We start from the raw sequence: 21607 nt of genomic DNA, 5'->3' as shown, positions 1-21607 counted from the left end.
AAAATTAATTAAATAGTTTTTTCCCCCTCATCAATCTACACACAATACCCCATAATGACATTGAAAATAGGTTTTTAGACATTTTAGAAAAATTATTACAAATACAAAACGGAAATACTTTATTTACATAAGTATTCAGACCCTTTGCTATGAGACTCGAAATTGAGCTCAGGTGCATTGCATCTCAGGTGCAACTGTTTCCATTGATCATCCTTGAAATGTTTCTACAATTTTATTGGAGTCCACCTGTGGTAAATGCAATTGATTGGATATGATTTGATAAGGCACACACTTGTCTATATAAGGTCTCACAGTTGACAGTGCATGTCTGAGCAAAAACCAAGCCATGAGTTTGAAGGAATTATCCGTAAAGCTCTGTAACAGGATTGTGTCGAGGCACAGATCTGGGGAAGGGTACCAAAATATTTCAGCAGCATTGAAGCTCCCCAAGAACACAATGGCCTCCATCATTCTTAAATGGAAGAAGTTTGGAACCTCCAAGTCTCTTCCTGGAGCTGGCCGCCTGTTCAAACTGAGCAATCGGGGGAGAAGAGCCTTGGCAGAGGTGTGGACTCGAGTCACATGACTTGGACTCGAGTCACATGACTTGGACTCAAGTCAGACTCGCGTCACAAATATGATGACTTGCAACTCGACTTTGACTTTAACACCAATGACTCGTGACTTGACTTGGACTTGAGCCTGTTGACTCAACCTGACTTGATACCCTCCAAGCCCAAATATAAAAAATTATGCTATTAAAAAAAGTGTGCAGCGCATCAACTCTTAATTTAACGGATTAGTTTGAATCGGACAGCAGCCAATCAAATTGTGCCAGCAGAGAGAAAGTTGTGCGTGGCAGTGCAGAGTAACGTTGTCGAGTGAATTCAGATGAAGCCCTTAGAAAGAAGATACCCTTCCCAGAAGTAACTTTTTCAGATACCTACAAATCAGAGACCATGTTAGAAAACACCTCCCAACATTTGGGAACGCTAAACCTTCCATGTTTGACGGATGCATAAAAACATCCTCCACCTCAGACAAACTGATATCTCGTTTATATGATGCTTTTCAATCGGTTAGCACACCTTCTACAGATGCCAATTAAGGCAAAATGTGAGGAAGAACTAGGGACTGACATTTCGGTGGCAGACTGGGAAGATAGCTTGGAGTATATCCACACCTGCTCCATTAACTCCAGACATCGTCTCATACAATTCAAGGTATTACACAGATTACACTATTCCAAAACCAAACTGCATAGGATATTTCCTGATACATCCCCTTTGTGTGATAAATGTCAGGCTGCACAGGGTACACTTCTCCACTGCTTTGCCCTATGCTCTAGTTTGCATGGTTACTGGTGTGGAATCTTTAGGATCCTCTCTGAAGTTCTGGAGACTTCAATTGACCCAGACCCGCTTCTGATAATCCTGGGAGTGTCTGATTCCCTAAACGGATTAACCAACCCTCAAAAACCACTCATCTCTTACAGTCTCATTTCGGCAAAAAAACTAATCTTGTTGTTTTGGAAAAAGAAGGAAGCGCCCACTACCAAATTATGGCTCAGCGAATTGGCAAACACTGTACACTTAGAAAGGATTAGATATATTCTGAACAATAAATTATCAACATTTGATCAAATCTGGCAGCCTTTCCTCTCTTACTTGGACCATTCGGCGCTGTGAATTTGTACTTTTTAACGCACTCTCAATTGTAATATTTTAATCCACCTTTGGGCAGCATGTGTTGGCACCGCCACCTGAGCAGTCGGGAGGGGAATAAGGGGAAGGGATAAAGGGGGGGAATAAGTGGGGGGGGAATAAGGGGGGGAATAAGTGGGGGAGGGATAAAGGGGGGGAATAAGTGGGGGAGGGATAAGGGGGGGGGGGAATAAGTGGGGGAGGGATAAAGGGGGGGAATAAGTGGGGGGTGACACCTACCCTCTTTCTTTCTACCTGTCCTTGTTCTGTATGTCTTGTTTTGTACCCAGAACTCTGGGTCTTTTTGTTTCTGTCTGCTCTTTTATGTTTAGATAAAAATTGTATACCTGCCTTTTATACCTATACACCATTCCTGTGTGTGTTCAATAAAAAATATTTGAATGAGAAAGAAGATACCCAAAATTATTATTTTCAGATATAAAGACGACGCTGTATCAACAAAAAACGGATTGCAACTTGCAAAACATGCGGGAAGAAAATTACAGACGGAGGCGCAACAATTTCCAACTTTGTTCGACATTTGAAGCTGCACAAAGAAGTCGTGGCTAATATAGCCGACAGCTATATAATTTATAACTTTACTAGTATAGCATGTAGGCTAACATAACGTTAAATCAATGAGCCTCCACACAGTCAGTCAGTGCGGGAACGTGATCAATGCACCCAAGATTGAGCTACAACTGGCCAGGCAGTTGGTAGCCTAAATCCTGCCTAATGTTACTGCTGTTCCTAAAACCATTGACATACGTTAGGCCACTTTAACCACACAGAGTGTGTGTGTGTGTGTTAAGATTGGCCGATTGTGTACAAGCCTACATTGCCCGATTGCGCCCCATAGCGATCCTCAATAGGTCTTACCCATGTATTTCCATGAAAATAACGTTTATTTGGAAAGTAATAAATATATAGATATTTTTAAAAGCATTCATGATTTGCGTAACTGTAATATACTAACTATTACTCTTGTTAAAAATATGAAATGGTATTACATTTGGTGAAGAGCACATTATGACTAGTTTAGGACTTGAGACTTGACTTGATACTTGACGGTCTTGACTTGGGACTTGACTTGGGACTTGAGTGCTAAGACTTGAGACTTACTTGTGACTTGTAAAACAATGACTTGGTCCCACCTCTGGGCCTTGGTCAGGGAGGTGACCAATAACCTGATGGTCACTCTGACAGAGCTCCAGAGTTCCTCTGTGGAGATGGGAGAACCTTCCAGAAGGACAACCATCTCTGCACCCACTCCTCAGTAAAAAGTACATGAAAGCCCGCTTGGAGTTTGCAAAAACACCTAAAGGACTCTCAGACCATGAGAATCAACATTTTCTGGTCTGATGAAACCAAGATTTAACTATTTGGCCTGAATGTCAAGCTTCACATCTGAAGGAAACCTGGCATCATCCGTACGGTGAAGCATGGTGGTGGCAGCATTATGCTGTGGGGATGTTTTTTAGCGGCAGGGACTGGAAGACTAGTCAGGATCGAGGGAAGATGAACGGAGCAAAGTACAAAGAGATGCTTGATGAAAGCCTGCTCCAGAGCGCTAAGGACATCACCTTCCAACAGGACAACTACCTTAAGCACACAGCCAAGACAATGCAGGAGTGACTTTTGGACAAGTGTCAATGTCCTTGAGTGGCCCAGCCAGAGCTCAGGCTTGAACCTGATCGAACATCTCTGGAGAGACCTGAAAATAGCTGTGCAGTGACGCTCCCCATCCAACCTGACAGAGCTTGAGAGGATCTGCAGAGAAAAATGGGAGAAACTCCCCAAATACAGGTGTGCCAAGCTTGTAGCGTCATACCCAAGCTACCAAAGGTGCTTAAAACCTGTTTTTGCTTTGTCATGATGGGGTATTGTGTGTAGATTGATGAGGAAAACAGACAATTTAATCAATTGTAGAATAAGGCTGTAACGTAACAAAATGTGGATTGTGCCATGAGGAGTTCACTTGCGCTGTATAAGGTGGGAGTTCCATGCAATCATGGCTCTGTATAACATACTGACCAGACCACTCACGCGCATGTTGATTTTGTCAACCCACACCAGACGTGACCAGGACACGCAGGTTGAAATATCAAAACAAACTCTGAACCAACTATAATAATTTGGGGATAGGTCGAAAAGCATGAAATATGTATTGCAATTTAGCTTGCTGTTGCTACCTAATTTCTCCTGGGATATAACATTGGGTTGTTATTTTACCTGAAATGCACAAGGTCCTCCGACAATTTCTCCGACAATTAATCCACCGAGTTCATTTCTTGTAATCTCTCCTCCTTCCGGCTGCTGCTTCTTCTTCTTTGGACTTTATATGGCGGTTGGCAACCAACCTTTTAAGGTGCTTTACCACTACCAACTGGACTGGAGTGTGAACCTCAGTTCATCTTTCAATCACGCTCTTGGGTAAATGCTTCCTAAAAACCAATGAGGAGATGAGAGAGGTGGGACTTTCAGTGCGTCAAGCGTCACAAATATATATATTCTATTTTAGCGCCTGGCTACGCAGACGATCGTTGATGCATCCGAGCAGTGTGAGTGCAATCATTGAATAACATGTATGTGTACATTTATTTTGCAATGCTCGCGCACACGACGCGAGAGGTGTGGTCAGCACGTAATACTGTACGTTTCCTTGAATTCTGGACTGGGACTGTGAAAAGGTTAAAATACCAAAACCAACTGTGAACCAACTATATTAATTTGGGGACAGGTCAAAACACTCATGGACATTTAGCCAGCTTTCTGTTAATTCTTCCGGTGAGATAAACATTGGGTTGTTATTTTACCTAACATGCATATGGTCATTCAAAATTGTTTATTCTCTACTCCGACAATTAATTTCCAGATAAAAAGGGGAAACCTAGTTAGTTTTTTATTAATTTTCTTTTAATAATCTCTCCTCGTTCATCCTTCTTCATCTGTGGATTTTATATTGCGCTTGGCAACCAACTGTAAGGAGCATTACCACCACCAACTGGACCTTGTGCATCTTTCAGTCACCCACGTGGATATCTGCTTGTAAAAACCAATGAGTAGTCAAGTGTCAACCAAGTTCTATTTTAGAGCCTGTCTATGCAGACACCCGCTGACGTACGCAAGCAGTTTGGATGAATAGATTGAATGTGTCCATTTATTTGACTAACAAAAGGGCCCCTGGCTCTAATTCGACCTTGATTACTACATGTTTAGATAGCTGGCCGCTAGACTAATTCACCAATCTAAAATGTTTAGCTAACATGGGCTAATTCAGTGACCGACATAACAAAAGAAAAACAACCAAATTGATACCAGGGCCTTCAAAAGGGCCAGTTGCCCATCCCTGCTCTAAACTCACAGTAACCAACCATTACACATTTAGGAACAGTATTACACTGTCTACTTTTCCAGCTTCAAGACATAATTACCAACTACAGTGTCTACTACAATTTATACTATTCAACCCAGTGCATCTGACAATAATTGAGCTAGACATCCTGCAAGTAGCTTTGGTGCTGAGTCCACAACAGCAGTTACAAAAACTCAGAAAAAGGTACATGCCTTTTTTCCAGCTGAAGCGCATGTTTCCCAGAATCCAATACTCATGGTCGTCAAAGTGGATCTCCCCCGTCGGGGGGAAGAAGGCGTGGGCCAGTTCACCGGTAATGCCGTCAAAACAGTGGTGCAAGTAGGACTGCAGACAGTCTGTGTGGTTGATGGGGTAGAAGCCTGCCAAAAAGAGAGAGCTGTGCTTTAGTCAGAGCAGCCAAGAGGCAAAACACACCCTCCAGCCTTTTCAGCCTCTATCTCATTCTACATACAGTCTAGGAGATGATGGATTTCAAAGGACAAACTTCTCAATCCCCCTGGGGATGACAGACATTTCTCACATTTGCACCAATAATTTATTTATGGAACAAGAGTCCCAGACCGTGGTGCTCCCACTGAGACAGCTTCTGCATGATTTAGGGCACTTGAAAATTATTTCACATGCTTGAAGGTGCTCAAGACTCTTTCTCAGGCATAATTCACACTGAACATTAGATAAATAAACAGTAGAGGCAGATTTGTTCAATTCAAATGCTGATTTTCACTGTGTAGGCACTGTCTAGGCCTTCTACTAGAATAGGATTATATGGCAGTCATAATGCCTGATATGCTTTAGGTACAGTATGTTTGTTGTGCCACCTATCTTGATGTCTGCCTCCTGGTCAGTGGGAACCTCTCTAAAGCTGAAGGGTGAGACGTCACTCCACATAGTGAAGGCTTTGGCGATACCCCGTCGCGTGTCACTGGCATTCATCAGGTTCCTTGGGAAAGAGAGCAGCCTGCACAGACACAATGTGATTATCTGGGGAAACAACTTGGCATATTACAACAGCAGAAATCAGTTACAGTGGAAAGAAAAAGTTTGTGAATGACCTGGAATTCTGCATAAATTGGTCATAAAATGTTATCTGATCTTCATCTAAGTCACAACAATAGACAAACAATAGACAAACAGTCTGCTTAAACTAATAACACAAACAATTATAATTTTTCATGTCTTTATTGAACACACACTTTATCTAAACATTCACAGTGCAGGTTGGAAAAAGTATGTGAACCCTTGGATTTAATAACAGGTTAAGCCTCCTTTGGCAGCAATAACCTCAACCAAATGTTTTCTGTAGTTGCGGATCAGACCTGCACAACGGTCAGGAGGATTTTGGACCATTCCTCGTTACAAAACTGTTTCAGTTCCACAATACTCTTGGGATGTCTGGTGTGAACCACTCTCTTGACGTCATGTCACAGCATCTCAATCGGGTTGAGGTCAGGACTGACTTGGTCACTCCAGAAGTCTTATTTTCCTCTGTTCAAGCCATTCTGTTGTTGATTTACTTCTGTCTTTGGGTTGTTGCATCACCTAACTTCTGTTGAGCTTCAATTGGCGGACAGATAGCCTTACATTCTCCTGCGAAATGTCTTTAATAAACTTGGGAATTCAATTTTCCGTCGATGATAGGAAACGGTCCAAGCCTTGAGGCAGCAAAGCAGTCCCAAACCATGATGCTCACTCCACCATAGTCTACAGTTCGGATTAGGTTTTGATGTTGATGTGCTGTGCTGTGCCTATTTTTATCCACACATAGTGTTGTGTGTTCCTTCCAAACAACACAACTTTAGTTTCATCTGTCCACAGAATATTTTGTCAGTACCGCTGTGGAACATCCAGGTGATCTTTTGCGAACTTCAGACGTGCAGCAATGTTTTTTTTGGACAGCAGTGACTTCTTCCATGGCGTCCTCCCATGAACACCATTCTTGTTTAGTGTTTTACGTATTGTAGACTCGTCAACAGAGATGTTAGCATATTCCAGAGATTTCAGTAAGTCTTTAGCTGATACTCTAGGATTCTTCTTAACCTCATTGAGCATTCTGCGCTGTGCTCTTGCAGTCATCTTAGGGAGAGTAGCAACAGTGCTGAAATTTCTCCATTTACAGAAAATTTGTCTTCCGTGGAATGACATTTAAAGATACTTTTGTAACTTTTCCATCTTCATGCAAGGCAGCAATTCTTAATCTTAGGTCTTCTGAGATCTTATTTGTTCGAGGCATGGCTCACATCAGGCAATGCTTTTTGTGAATAGAAAACTCAAAACTTTTTATGGGGAAGGGCATCTCTAACCAAAATCTCCAATCTCGTCTCATTGATTCGACTCCAGGTTAGTTGACTCCTTGGAGAACTCATTAGACTAGAGGTTCACATACTTTTTCCAACCTCCACTGTGAATGTTTAAATTATGTATTCAATATAGACAAGAAAAATACAATAAATTGTGTTATTAGTTTAAGCACACTGTGTTTGTCTATTGTTGGGACTTACATTTTGATCTGATCTTCATCTATGTCAAATTTATGCAGAAATCCAGGTAATTCCAAAGGGTTCACATACTTTTTCTTGCCACTATAAATCAATGGGCACTATCAAAACACCTGAAATTCACCAATTCTGATTAAAGCTCTTAGACAACTGTCCCTCGTAAATACAGCTGAAGTCGGAAGTTTACATACACGTAGGTTGAAGTCATTAAAACTAGTTTTTCAACCACTCCACAAATGTCTTGTTAACAAACTATAGTTTTGCTAAGTTGCTTAGGACATCTTCTTTGTGCATGACACAAGTAATTTTTCCAACAATTGTTTACAGACAGATTATTTCATTTATAACTCACTGTATCACAATTTCAGTGGGTCAGAAGTTTACATACACTAAGTTGACTGTGCCTTTAAACAGCTTGGAAAATTCCAGAAAATTATGTCATGGCTTTAGAAGCTTCTGATAGGCTAATTGACATCATTTGAGTCAATTGGAGGTGTACCTGTGGATGTATTTCACGGCCTATCTTCAAACTCAGTGCCTCTTTGCTTGACATCATTGGAAAATTAAAAAGAAATCAGCCAAGACCTCAGAAACAAAAAGTTAGACCTCCACAAGTCTGGTTCAACCTTGGGAGCAATTTCCAAATGCCTGAAGGTACCACGCTCATCTGTACAAACAATAGTACGCAAGTATAAACACCATGGGACCACGCAGCCGTCACACCGCTCAGGAAAGAGACGTGTTCTGTCCCTAGAGATGAACGTACTTTGGTGCGAAAAGTGCAAATCAATCCCAGAACAACAGCAAAGGACCTTGTGAAGATGCAGGAGGAAACAGGTACAAATGTATCTATATCCACAGTAAAACAAGTCCTATATCGACATAACCTGAAAGGCCGCTCAGCAAGGAAGAAGCCACTGCTCCAAAACCGCCATTAAAAAAAAGCCAGACTACAGTTTGCAACTGCACATGGGGACAAAGATTGTACTTTTTGGAGAAATATCCTCTGGTCTGATGAAACAAAATTAGAACTGTATGGCCATAATGACCATCGTTATGTTTGGAGGAAAAAGGGGGATGCTTGCAAGCTGAAGAACACCATCCCAACCGGGAAGCACGGGGGTGGCAGCATCATGTTGTGGGGGTGCTTTGCTGCAGGAGGGTCTGGTGCACTTCACAAAATAGATGGCATCATGAGGGAGGAAAATTATAAAGCAACATCATGAGGGAGGAAAATTGAAGCAACATCTCAAGACATCAGTCAGGAAGTTAAAGCTTGGTCGCAAATGGGTCCCAAGCATACTTCCAAAGTTGTGGCAAAATGGCTTAAGGACAACAAAGTCAAGGTATTGGAGTGGCCATCACAAAGCCCTGACCCTGACCCTGCCCTGACCTCAATCCTATAGAAAATTTGTGGGCAGAACTGAAAAAGCGTGTGCGAGCAAGGAGGTCTACAAACCTGACTCAGTTACACCAGCTCTGTCAGGAGGAACGGGCCAAAATTTACACAACTTATTGTGGGAAGTTTGTTGAAGGCTACCTGAAACATTTGACCCAAGTTAAACAATATAAAGGCAATTCTACCAAATACTAATTGAGTGCATGTAAACTTCTGACCCACTGGGAATGTGATGAAAGAAATAAAAGCTGAAATAAATCATTTCCTCTACTATTATTCTGACATTTCACATTCTTAAAATTAAGTGGTGGTCCTAACTGACCTAAGACAGGGAATTTTTACTACGATTAAATGTCAGGAATTGTGAACAAAGTTTAAATGTGTTTGGCTAAGCTGTATGTAAACTTCTGACTTCAACTGTATGTCGAAGTCAAATAAAACAGCATTTCTTTAGTTTTTTAGGCAGTAATCCTTAGGTTAGAAATGAAGGCGTGAAAAAAAGCAATTTCCATACTTGTATGTGAGCTTGAACTTGTCCCATTTTAGTTTCTCGGGGGTGAAGGTGTAGCGCTTGTTCCTGGAGAGGTGGAGAACCTGCGAGTGAGCATCTTTACGAATCCCAATCATCAACACACCGGAGGTGTAAGCTTCTTCCTTGGACAAAAAAAATGTAGATTAACCACCTGAGATTTGCCTCGACCAGTTAGGAGCGAGGGAGGGATTTACAACTTACTGGACACAGATGTCACTTCAGGGCCGTGCACAGACTTTTTGGGGGGTGGTGCTCAAGCAACAAAAAAAAGGGAAACCCCCCCCCCCCAAAAAACATTTGCAACTGTGGTCACAGAATCGTTGAGCTATTACGACTTATTTATTTACAGTGGGGCAAAAAAGTATTAAGTCAGCCACCAATTGTGCAAGTTCTCCCACTTAAAAAGATGAGAGAGGCCTGTAATTTTCATCATAGATACACTCCAACTATGACAGACAAAATGCGAAAAAAAATCCAGAAAATCACATTGTAGGATTTTTTATGAATTTATTTGCAAATTATGGTGGAAAATAAGTATTTGGTCACCTACAAACAAGCAAGATTTCTGGCTCTCACAGACCTGTAACTTCTTCTTTAATAAGAGGCTCCTCTGTCCTCCACTCGTTACCTGTATTAATGGCACCTGTTTGAACTTGTTATCAGTATAAAAGACACTTGTCCACAACCTCAAACAGTCACACTCCAAACTCCACTATGGCCAAGACCAAAGAGCTGTCAAAGGACACCAGAAACAAAATTGTAGACCTGCACCAGGCTGGGAAGATTGAATCTGCAATACTTAAGCAGCTTGGTTTGAAGAAATCAACTGTGGGAGCAATTATTAGGAAATGGAAGACATACAAGACCACTGATAATCTCCCTCGATCTGGGGCTCCACGCAAGATCTCACCCCGTGGGGTCAAAATGATCACAAGAACGGTGAGCAAAAATCCCAGAACCACACGGGGGGACCTAGTGAATGACCTGCAGAGAGCTGGGACCAAAGTAACAAAGCCTACCATCAGTAACACACTACGCCGCCAGGGACTCAAATCCTGCAGTGCCAGACATGTCCCCCTGCTTAAGTCAGTACATGTCCAGGCCCGTTTGAAGTTTGCTAGAGAGCATTTGGATGATCCAGAAGAAGATTGGGAGAATGTCATATGGTCAGATGAAACTAAAATATAACTTTTTAGTAAAAACTCAACTCGTCGTGTTTGGAGGACAAAGAATGCCTTGTTGCATCCAAAGAACACCATACCCACTGTGAAGCATGGGGGTGGAAACATCATGCTTTGGGGCTGTTTTTCTGCAAAGGGACCAGGACGACTGATCCGTGTAAAGGAAAGAATGAATGGGGCCATGTATTGTGAGATTTTGAGTGAAAACCTCTTTCCATCAGCAAGGGCATTGAAGATGAAACGTGGCTGGGTCTTTCAGCATGACAATGATCCCAAACACACCGCCCGGGCAACGAAGGAGTGGCTTCGTAAGAAGCATTTCAAGGTCCTGGAGTGGCCTAGCCAGTCTCCAGATCTCAACCCCATAGAAAATCTTTGGAGGGGTTGAAAGTCCGTGTTGCCCAGCAACAGCCCCAAAACATCACTGCTCTAGAGGAGATCTGCATGGAGGAATGGGCCAAAATACCAGTAACAGTGTGTGAAAACCTTGCAAAGACTTACAGAAAACGTTTGACCTCTGTCATTGCCAACAAAGGGTATATAACAAAGTATTGAGAAACTTTTGTTATTGACCAAATACTTATTTTCCACCATAATTTGCAAATAAATTCATTAAAAATCCTACAATGTGATTTTCTGGATTTTTTTCCCTCATTTTGTCTGTCATAGTTGAAGTGTACCTATGATGAAAATTACAGGCCTCTCTCATCTTTTTAAGTGGGAGAACTTGCACAATTGGTGGCTGACTAAATACTTTTTTGCCCCACTGTACATAAAAGCAATAGATGGCCACATCTTAATGGCTAATTAAATGAAACATAATTTACTTGAATTTAATGATGACTTACGGGCACTGGGTTCAGAACAACAATTAAAAAACAGTTTACAAAGTAAATATATCAAGTATTAGAGCATGGAAGGTTAAAGGAGCATGTGCTCTGCACAGGTACAGCCTTATCTGTACACGTGCGTGTGTTACTTCACCATCCAGATTTCATTCATATTTATGATCATGATCTGTATTCCCAGCAAACTAATTTGGGTTTCCAGAACTTAGTGGGAAAGTCATTTGTCAAATAATCAAAGGAGAATCTTTAACTTCTTTGTGTCACGCCCTGGTCTTAGTATTCTTTGTTTTCTTTATTATTTTAGTTAGGTCAGGGTGTGACATGGGGAATGTTGGTGTTTTGTTGGTTTTGGGTGTTTCTATGGTAAAGGGGTTATTGGGTGTAGTATATGGGTTTGTGTTGAGTTCAGGTGTCTAGCGTTGTCTATGTATGTTTAGTTATCTAGGAGAGTCTATGGTTACCTGAATGAGTTCCCAATTAGAGACAGCTGATTTCGGTTGTCTCTGATTGGGAGCCTTATTTAGGGTAGCCATAGGCTTTCATTCGATGTGAGTAGTTGTCTATGTGATACGTTTGTAGCCAGTGTGTGCACATCGTTGTTTAGCTTCACGATCGTTTTCTTGTTTTGTTTAGTGTTTAAGTGTTTTTGTTTCGTTTGCCTTCTTCACCAATAAAAGGAGATGGCTTATTTTCCTAAAGCTGCGTTTTGGTCCGTCAATCATCCACACGATCGTGACAGAACTACTCACCATTACAGGACCAAGCGGCATGGAAAGCGACAACAGGACCCACCTACACAGGATTCGTGGACATGGGAGGAGATACTGGATGGTAAGGGGCCGTGGGCACAACCGGGAGAATATCGCCTTCCTCGTGAAGAGCTGGAGGCAGCTAAAGCCGAGAGGAGGCGATATGAGGAGGCAGCACGGAGACAAGGCTGGAAGCCCGTGAGTACAACCCAAAAATTTCTTGGGGGGGGCCTTAAAGGGAGTGTGGCGAAGTCAGGTAGGAAACCTGCGCCTACTCCCTGTACTTACCGTGGAGAGCGAGAGTACGGGCAGACATCGTGTTACGCAGTAGAGCGCACGGTGTCTCCTGTACGCGTGCATAGCCCGGTTCGGTACATTTCAGCTCCACGTATCGGCCGGGCTAGACTGAGTGTTGAGCCGTATGTCATGAAGCCGGCCCAACGCATCTGGTCACCAGTGCGTCTCCTCGGGCCGGCGTACATGGCACCAGCCTTACGCATGGTGTCCCCGGTTCGCCTACATAGGCCGGTGCGGGTTATTCCACCTCCCCGCACTGGTCAGGCGACGGGGAGCATACAACCAGGTAAGGTTGGGCAGGCTCGGCGCTCAAGGGAGCCAGTACGCCTGCACGGTCCGGTATTTCCGGCGCCACCTCCCCGCCCCAACCCAGTACCACCAGTGCCTCCTCCACGCACTAGCTATATGGTGCGTGTCTCCAGCCCTTTACCACCAGTGCCTAAACCACGCACCAAGCCTCCTGTGTGTCCCCAGAGTCCTGTGCGTCCTGTTGCTGCTCCCCGCACTAGCCCTGAGATGCGTGTCCCCAGCTCGGTGCCACCAGTCCCGGCACCACGCACCAGGCCTACAGTGCGCCTCAGCCGGCAGGAGTCTGCCGTCTGCACAGCGATGCATGAACTGCCCGTCTGCCAAGCGCCATCTGAGCCATCCGTCTCCCCAGCGCCATCTGAGCCATCCGTCTCCCCAGCGCCGTCTGAGCCATCCGTCTGCCATGAGCCTGCAAAGCCGCCCGTCTGCCATGAGCCTACAGAGCCGTCCGCCAGACAGGAGCCGCTAGAGCCGTCCGCCAGACAGGAGCCGCTAGAGCCGTCCGCCAGACAGGATCTGCCAGAGCCGCCAACCAGACAGGATCTGCCAGAGCCGCCAACCAGACAGGATCTGCCAGAGCCGCCAACCAGACAGGATCTGCCAGAGCCGCCAACCAGACAGGATCTGCCAGAGCCGCCAACCAGACAGGATCTGCCAGAGCCGCCAACCAGACAGGATCTGCCAGAGCCGCCAACCAGACAGGATCTGCCAGAGCCGCCAACCAGACAGGATCTGCCAGAGCCGCCAACCAGACAGGATCTGCCAGAGCCGCCAACCAGCCATGAGCAGCCAGATCCGTCAGCTAGCCATGAGCAGCCAGATCCGTCAGCTAGCCATGAGCAGCCAGATCCGTCAGCTAGCCATGAGCAGCCAGATCCGTCAGCTAGCCATGAGCAGCCAGATCCGTCAGCCAGCCATGAGCAGCCAGATCCGTCAGCCAGCCATGAGCAGCCAGATCCGTCAGCCAGCCATGAGCAGCCAGATCCGTCAGCTAGCCATGAGCAGCCAGATCCGTCAGCTAGCCATGAGCAGCCAGATCCGTCAGCCAGCCATGAGCAGCCAGATCCGTCAGCCAGCCATGAGCAGCCAGATCCGTCAGCTAGCCATGAGCAGCCAGATCCGTCAGCTAGCCATGAGCAGCCAGATCCGTCAGCTAGCCATGAGCAGCCAGATCCGTCAGCTAGCCATGAGCAGCCAGATCCGTCAGCCAGCCATGGGCCGTCCCTCAGTCCGGAGCTGCAGTCCCTCAGTCCGGAGCTGCAGTCCCTCAGCCTGGTGCTGTCCCTTATCCTGGTGCTGTCCCTTATCCTGGTGCTGTCCCTTACCCTGGTACTGCCCCTTTGTTCGGAGCTGCCCCTGACCCTGGTACTGCCCCTTACCCTGGTACTGCCCCTTAGTCCGGAGCTGCCCCTTAGTCCGGAACTGCCCCTTAATGCAGTGTGGTTAATGTGGAGGGGGGTCTTTTGTAGGAAGCTAAGGAGGCGGTTAGGGACTGTGGTGACGTGGGGACCACGACCAGAGCCGGAGCCGCCACCATGGATGGAAGCCCACCCAGACCCTCCCCTAGACTGTGTAATGGTGCGCCCGGAGTTCGCACCTTAAGGGGGGGGTTATGTCACGCCCTGGCCTTAGTATTCTTTGTTTTCTTTATTATTTTAGTTAGGTCAGGGTGTGACATGGGGAATGTTGGTGTTTTGTTGGTTTTGGGTGTTTCTATGGTAAAGGGGTTATTGGGTGTAGTATATGGGTTTGTGTTGAGTTCAGGTGTCTAGCGTTGTCTATGTATGTTTAGTTATCTAGGAGAGTCTATGGTTACCTGAATGAGTTCCCAATTAGAGACAGCTGATTTCGGTTGTCTCTGATTGGGAGCCTTATTTAGGGTAGCCATAGGCTTTCATTCGATGTGAGTAGTTGTCTATGTGATACGTTTGTAGCCAGTGTGTGCACATCGTTGTTTAGCTTCACGATCGTTTTCTTGTTTTGTTTAGTGTTTAAGTGTTTTTGTTTCGTTTGCCTTCTTCACCAATAAAAGGAGATGGCTTATTTTCCTAAAGCTGCGTTTTGGTCCATCAATCATCCACACGATCGTGACACTTTGTGATAGGGGGTAGCATTTTCCCTTTTGGATGAATTGCGTGCCCATAGTGAACTGCCTCCTACTCTGTCCCACATGCTAATATATGCATATTATTATTTCTATTGGATATAAAACACTCTGAAGTTTCTAAAACTGTTTGAATAATGTCTGTGAGTATAACAGAACTCATATGGCAGGCAAAAACCTGAGAAAAAAATTCAAACAGGAAGTGAGAATTCTGAGGCTGGTCGATGTTCAACTCATCGCCTATTCAATTCCCTGTAAGATATGGATCTGTTTGCACTTCCTACGCCTTTCACTAGATGTCAACAGTCTATAGAAGGTGGAATGAAGCCTCTACTGTGATGTTGAGTCGAATGGGAGGTGTTTCAGTCATTGGTCTGGCAGAATGCCAGTTCCTGGTCACGCGTGTTCCAAACGATTTCGTCTTGCTTTCCATAACTTCTAGAGACACAGAGGAATTCTCCGGTTGGAACGTTATTGGATAGTTATGATAACAACATCCTGAAGATTGATTCTCTACTTAGTTTCACCAGTTTATTCGACCTGTTATATAACTTTTTGAAGTTTTCGTCCGAGTTCGCCTGCATCTGCGCGAGCATTTGGACATGTGCACTAAACATGCTAGCAAAAGTAGCTACTTAGACATAAGTAATGGACATTATCGAACAAAACAATGATTTATTGTGGAACTAGGATTCCTGTGAGTGCATTCTGATGAAGATCATCAAAGGTAAGGGAATATTTATGATGTAATTTCGTATTTCTGTTGACTCCAACATGGAGGAGAAATGTTGTTATATCTGAGCGCCGTCTCAGATTATTGCATGGTGTGCTTTTTCCGTAAAGTTTTTTTTAAATCTGACACAGCGGTTGCATTAAGAACAAGTGTATCTTTAATTCTATGTAAAACATGTATCTTTCATCAAAGTTCATGATGAGTATTTCTGTTATTTGACGTGGCTCTCTGCAATTTCTCTGGATATTTTGGAGGCATTTCTGAACATGGCGCCAATGTAAACCGAGGTTTGTGGATATAAATATGCACATTATCGAACAAAACATAAATGTATTGTGTAACATGATGTCCTATGAGTGTCATCTGATGAAGATGTTCAAAGGTTAGTGATTCATTTTATCTCTATTTCTGGTTTTTGTTACTACTATCTTTTGCTGGGAAAATGGCTGTGTTTTTCTGTAGCTATGTACTGAGCTAACATAATCGTTGGTGTGCTTTCGCCGTAAATTATTTTTGAAATCAGACATGTTGGCTGGATTCACAACATGTGTAGCTTTAATTTGGTGTCTATCATGTGTTATTTCATGAAAGATTTATTTTTATAGTAATATATTTGAATTTGGCGTGCTACATTTTTTCCGGCTTTTGGAGAAGTGGGACGCTACCGTCCCACATATCCCAGAGAAGTTAAGGAAAGTGATGGATATGTTCTGTGTTTAGCTGAGTTTTAAAATAAAATTATAACGTAGAGTGTTGTCTTTGTGTTTATAATAATAATTACATTTTCATTTTACAGAATAAACTCAAAGTGCATAAAATACAAATGTTTTACCAAATAGAAGAACAAATATTGACACAACTAGACAGGGCAACTGACACAAAGAACACAAAGAAACTACAAGGAACAAGGACAACAAGGAGCACAGCTATCAATAGAAAGCCTTCCTAAAGAGAAACGTTTTTAGGCCTGGAGGGCATTCCAGAGGCTGAAAGCCTGATCCCCCAAGGAGCGGATCTTGGTTCTGGGGTCATGGAGGAGGGATATCGATTGACCTGAGGGTGCGGGTGGGGTTTTGGAGGGAGCTCAGTTCTTTGAGATAAGGAGGGCATTGTCATGAATACACTGGAAAGTCAGCAGGAGGGTTTTGAATTCAATCCGGAATGAGACGGGGAGCCAGTGCAGAGATATCAGGATGGGGAATGATAGTTATAAACTATCCATAGCTAGTACTTAGTGTTCTGTCACTCTTAGTGCTCTTATCTCCTGTCGATGGCTGCGTTTACACGTTTTTTCACTAATCGGTCTTTCGACCAAACAAATCAGCTCTGCAAAATGTATTATTATGATGTGATTGACTTGATTTAGGAGTGTCGGAACCTGACCAAAGAACTAAGGAGAATATCAGTAACAACATGAGTTGGAAGATCAGAAGTTTTCATGGAGGGAACTCGAGAAACTGGACATAGAAACATGCGGTGCGGTGGAGATCCTCAAGGAGTAAAAGATAGCCTAAGTAAAAGTAAGTGATAACACTTTACTTTTAAGGGGGTATATATAAAGCATGCATAACACCTTTATGAAACAAGTTATATAACAACTTTATACCTTTATATAACAGTGTTGCAGTATCATTAATAACAAACCTTATAACACATTTATTCAACATCATTTGTGAGAAGTTTTCAAAATAAAAGTCCCTTGAAATATATCTTTATTTATCTATTGTACAGTGGAAATGTATATGTTTACAGCCACAGTACCCAACCCTGTGACACACTTCATGTAATAGGCTGGGAGCAGCACAGGGTAAGCGGTTAGTGACTGTTTGCATTGAGTATTTTGTATCCTCTCTTGTCATTTTTCAATGGTGCAGGACAGCCCTTAAGATCAATGTTCTGTTATCGAATTAAGAACTTTTCTGTGACAGTATCCGTGAGAAAGCTAATCTGAAGTAAACCGAGTACCTGGCCTAAAGCGAGTTCTGGCCTGGAGCACCAATAATAAATGTAATGTTAGGCCTACAGCATGTTCTATGCTACAATAATGTAATGTTAGGCCTACAGCATGTTCTATGCTACAATAATGTAATGTTAGGGCTACAGCATGTTCTATGCTACAATAATGTCATGTTAGGTCTACAGCATGTTCTCTGCTACAATAATGTCATGTTAGGCCTACAGCATGTTCTCTGCTACAATAATGTCATGTTAGGCCTACAGCATGTTCTCTGCTACAATAATGTCATGTTAGGCCTACAGCGTGTTCTCTGCTACAATAATGTCATGTTAGGTCTACAGCATGTTCTCTGCTACAATAATGTAATGTTAGGCCTACAGCATGTTCTATGCTACAATAATGTAATGTTAGGCCTACAGCGTGTTCTCTGCTACAATAATGTCATGTTAGGCCTACAGCATGTTCTCTGCTACAATAATGTAATGTTAGGCCTACAGCATGTTCTCTGCTACAATAATGTCATGTTAGGTCTACAGCATGTTCTCTGCTACAATAATGTCATGTTAGGCCTACAGCATGTTCTCTGCTACAATAATGTCATGTTAGGCCTACAGCATGTTCTCTGCTACAATAATGTCATGTTAGGCCTACAGCGTGTTCTCTGCTACAATAATGTAATGTTAGGCCTACAGCGTGTTCTCTGCTACAATAATGTCATGTTAGGCCTACAGCGTGTTCTCTGCTACAATAATGTAATGTTAGGCCTACAGCGTGTTCTATGCTACAATAATGTAATGTTAGGCCTACAGCGTGTTCTCTGCTACAATAATGTCATGTTAGGCCTACAGCGTGTTTTCTGCTACAATAATGTCATGTTAGGCCTACAGCATGTTCTCTGCTACAATAATGTCATGTTAGGCCTACAGCATGTTCTCTGCTACAATAATGTAATGTTAGGCCTACAGCGTGTTCTCTGCTACAATAATGTCATGTTAGGCCTACAGCGTGTTCTCTGCTACAATAATGTAATGTTAGGCCTACAGTGTGTTCTATGCTAAAATAAGCCAAAAATATGTGTTCTGATCCATTGCACAAATTTCAATGTACAAACTTCTGTTGTACAATGGATAAATAAAGATCTATTTCAGTGTTACTTCGAGACTTTTAGTACCGTAATGAAAATTCACTTTTATTTTGAAAACTCTTTTGAATGTCTTATTTATACCCCCTTTAAGTAAAGTGTTACCATGTACTTCGTACTGTAATCTACTAAGACTGTTAGTTGAACTGACAGTTGTGATTTATGGCATTTATACAGTATTGATAGGTATCAATCTCATGTTCAAAATCAAAACAAGAAACAGTTCCATGCTGCAAGAGTTCTGTCTTGACTTCACCAGCTGAGGATATTCATCTCTATTGTAATTCTTGCAGTTACTATAGCACATAACTTCAGGTTATTACTCCAATGCCTTGCATGTGAATGTTAGGCATTACTTTTTCATGTGAGGGCATTCCATCTTGTGGAAAAAGAAAACTGCTTTCCAAACTTGAAGTATAATACATTTTGCAGATACAGTATGTCTGATGTCCCTTTGGAGAGGGACAAATAAGACTCTCCCAATAATAACACATGGATTCTACTCGTGTTTTACAGCTTTGAAAGAGGCCAGCATGGTGTTTTCTATTTCAGAGCGGTTAGAAATATTTTGTGACTATGTTGTTATTACATAATAGTAATAGAACGTAAAATATACAGTTAAAGTATACACTGTATGACTGATTATCCAAATCACTTTAGGTGACTTTGTGATAGGTGACTTTTATGACAAGTGAATAAGCTCATTTAGACTATCGACAGCTCTACTCCACAAACACCTTACCATCAACGATAAGGAATGGACCAACACGACCTGACCTCGTTGCATTGTTTATATACAATGTTTTCAAACTTACATACAAATACAGTGGAAATAGAACCTAAATAATTGTCTATTTGATTAATCAGAATCTATACTGGTAAAATATCTGTATGAAAAGGAAACATTTCTTCAGAGAGAAATTATGTAAACACTAAGCATTCCTTCAAGATTTCCAATGTTCCTTAATCCTCAGGAAAACAAGACCTTTGCCAAGAGCTGAGGACTATACTCCCAGACTAACAGCAGAGAAGCCCTGCAGAAGACTGAAGACTTCCTGCCACACTGATAACGGAGTCAAGGAAACATACACTACAAAAGAAGAGGACATAGCCTACAAGCTGGAGCAGGCATTGCACTTAAGTTGGAGTAACTTGAGATATGTCCATGTAGCCTGGCCCTAAATCATGATTACTTTAAGCTACAGTACATGTTGTTCTAAGACAAGCTGTACCCTTGTCAAACTGCTTCTCCATTTATTCCTGGGGAAAACAACTAAAAATGGAAACAGAATTTATGAATAGTAGTAGACACTTTAGAATAGCTAACTTGGTATAAGGGAGGGTAAAGACTTCAGCCAGCTAGATCAAACAATGTTTATTATATCTACAATACAATAAGAATTGTTGTTGCTCATACAAGCAAGTCTGGCTTTTGTGATTGTCACACCCTGATCTGTTTCACCTGTCTTTGTGAATGTCTGCACTCCCATACAGGTGTCGCCCATCTTCCCCATTATCCCCTGTGTATTTATACCAGTGTTCTCTGTTTGTCTGTTGCCAGTTTGTCAAGTCAACCAGCATTTTTTGAATCCGCTCCTGCTTTTCCCCAGTGTCTCTTTTCTCATCCTCCTGGTTTTGACCCTTGCCTGTCCTGACCCTGAGCCCGCCCGCCTGACCACTCTGCCTGCCTCTGACCCTGACTGCCGTCCTGTACCTTTGCCCTGTCTCTGTATTACCGACCTCTGCCTAACCTGAGCCTGCCAGCCGTCCTGTACCTTTGCCCCTGTTGCTGTAATAAACATTGTTACTTCGACGCGGTCTGCATCTGGGTATTACCTTATCCTGATAGTGATGATATGTCTATTTGAAAGGAAATGACATCCCACTGGGCACAGACATCAATTCATCATCTATTCCACGTTGGCTCATTGTAATATCCTATGTATCTTGGAAACCTGTCTGAAAAAGGACGGATAATATTCTAGTTTTTCTATGCATTGGCAGGACAGAATAGCAATCTCTAATTTTAAGGGAGTCTCGAGGTTCTGCTCGACTGAGTTAGAATACCTCATAATAAGCTATAGATCATACTATTTACCAAGATATTGATCATATATATTTTCCATAGCTGTTTATTTACCACCACATACCAATGATGTCACTAAGACCGCACTCAAAGAGCTGTTTAGGGCCATAAGCAAACAAGAACATGCTCATCCAGAGACAGCACTCTTAGTGGCAAGGGATTTTAGTGCAGGAAAACTGAAATCCGTCTTAACTCATTTCCACCAGCATGTCACGTGTGCAAGTAGAGGCGAAAAAACTCTAGATCATCTTTACTCCACACACAGCGAAGCATTCAAAGCTCTCCCTTGCCCTCCATTTGCAACGATGTGCACTGAGAGTCGGGAAACAAGTTCAGGGAGTGAGTGTTTTAATAAAATAAATGGAACATAATACAAAACAGGAAACACTAACAGCACACAGACATGAAACTGAAACAGGAACAATGACGCCTGGGGAAGGAACCAAAGGGAGTGACATATATAGGGCAGATAATGAAGGAGGTGATGGAGTCTAGGTGAGTCTGATGACGCGCAGGTGAACGTAACGATGTGCGCCATAACAAGCAGCCTGGTGACCTAGAGGCCGTAGATAAGGCCGTAGAGGGAGCACACGTGACACCATTTGGCAAATTTGACCATAACTCTATCCTCCTGATTCCTGCTTACAAGCAAAAACTCAAACAAGAGATACCAGTGACGCGCTCAATACGGAAGTGG

The 21607-nt window shown here is 43.0% G+C and overlaps 1 protein-coding gene across 1 annotated transcript in view; it reads right to left on the bottom strand.

Annotated features, from left to right (window-relative positions):
* Positions 1 to 1943: 1943 nt before the first annotated feature.
* The window catches only part of LOC129830177 (matrix metalloproteinase-23-like), a 33919-nt gene continuing 14255 nt past the window's right edge, over positions 1944 to 21607 (bottom strand). Inside the window, exons 2-4 of the mRNA XM_055892513.1 lie at positions 9488 to 9627; positions 5898 to 6037; positions 1944 to 5438 (exon numbers count right to left, since the gene is read on the bottom strand). Of these exons, the coding sequence (XP_055748488.1) occupies positions 5134 to 5438; positions 5898 to 6037; positions 9488 to 9627 (585 nt within the window). The 3' untranslated portion in view covers positions 1944 to 5133. The remainder of the gene's footprint in view (positions 5439 to 5897; positions 6038 to 9487; positions 9628 to 21607) is intronic.

The sequence above is a fragment of the Salvelinus fontinalis genome, chromosome 31, assembly GCF_029448725.1.
Source record: "Salvelinus fontinalis isolate EN_2023a chromosome 31, ASM2944872v1, whole genome shotgun sequence".
Taxonomy (NCBI): Eukaryota; Metazoa; Chordata; class Actinopteri; order Salmoniformes; family Salmonidae; genus Salvelinus; species Salvelinus fontinalis.
This window is presented reverse-complemented; position numbering and strand designations above follow the sequence as displayed.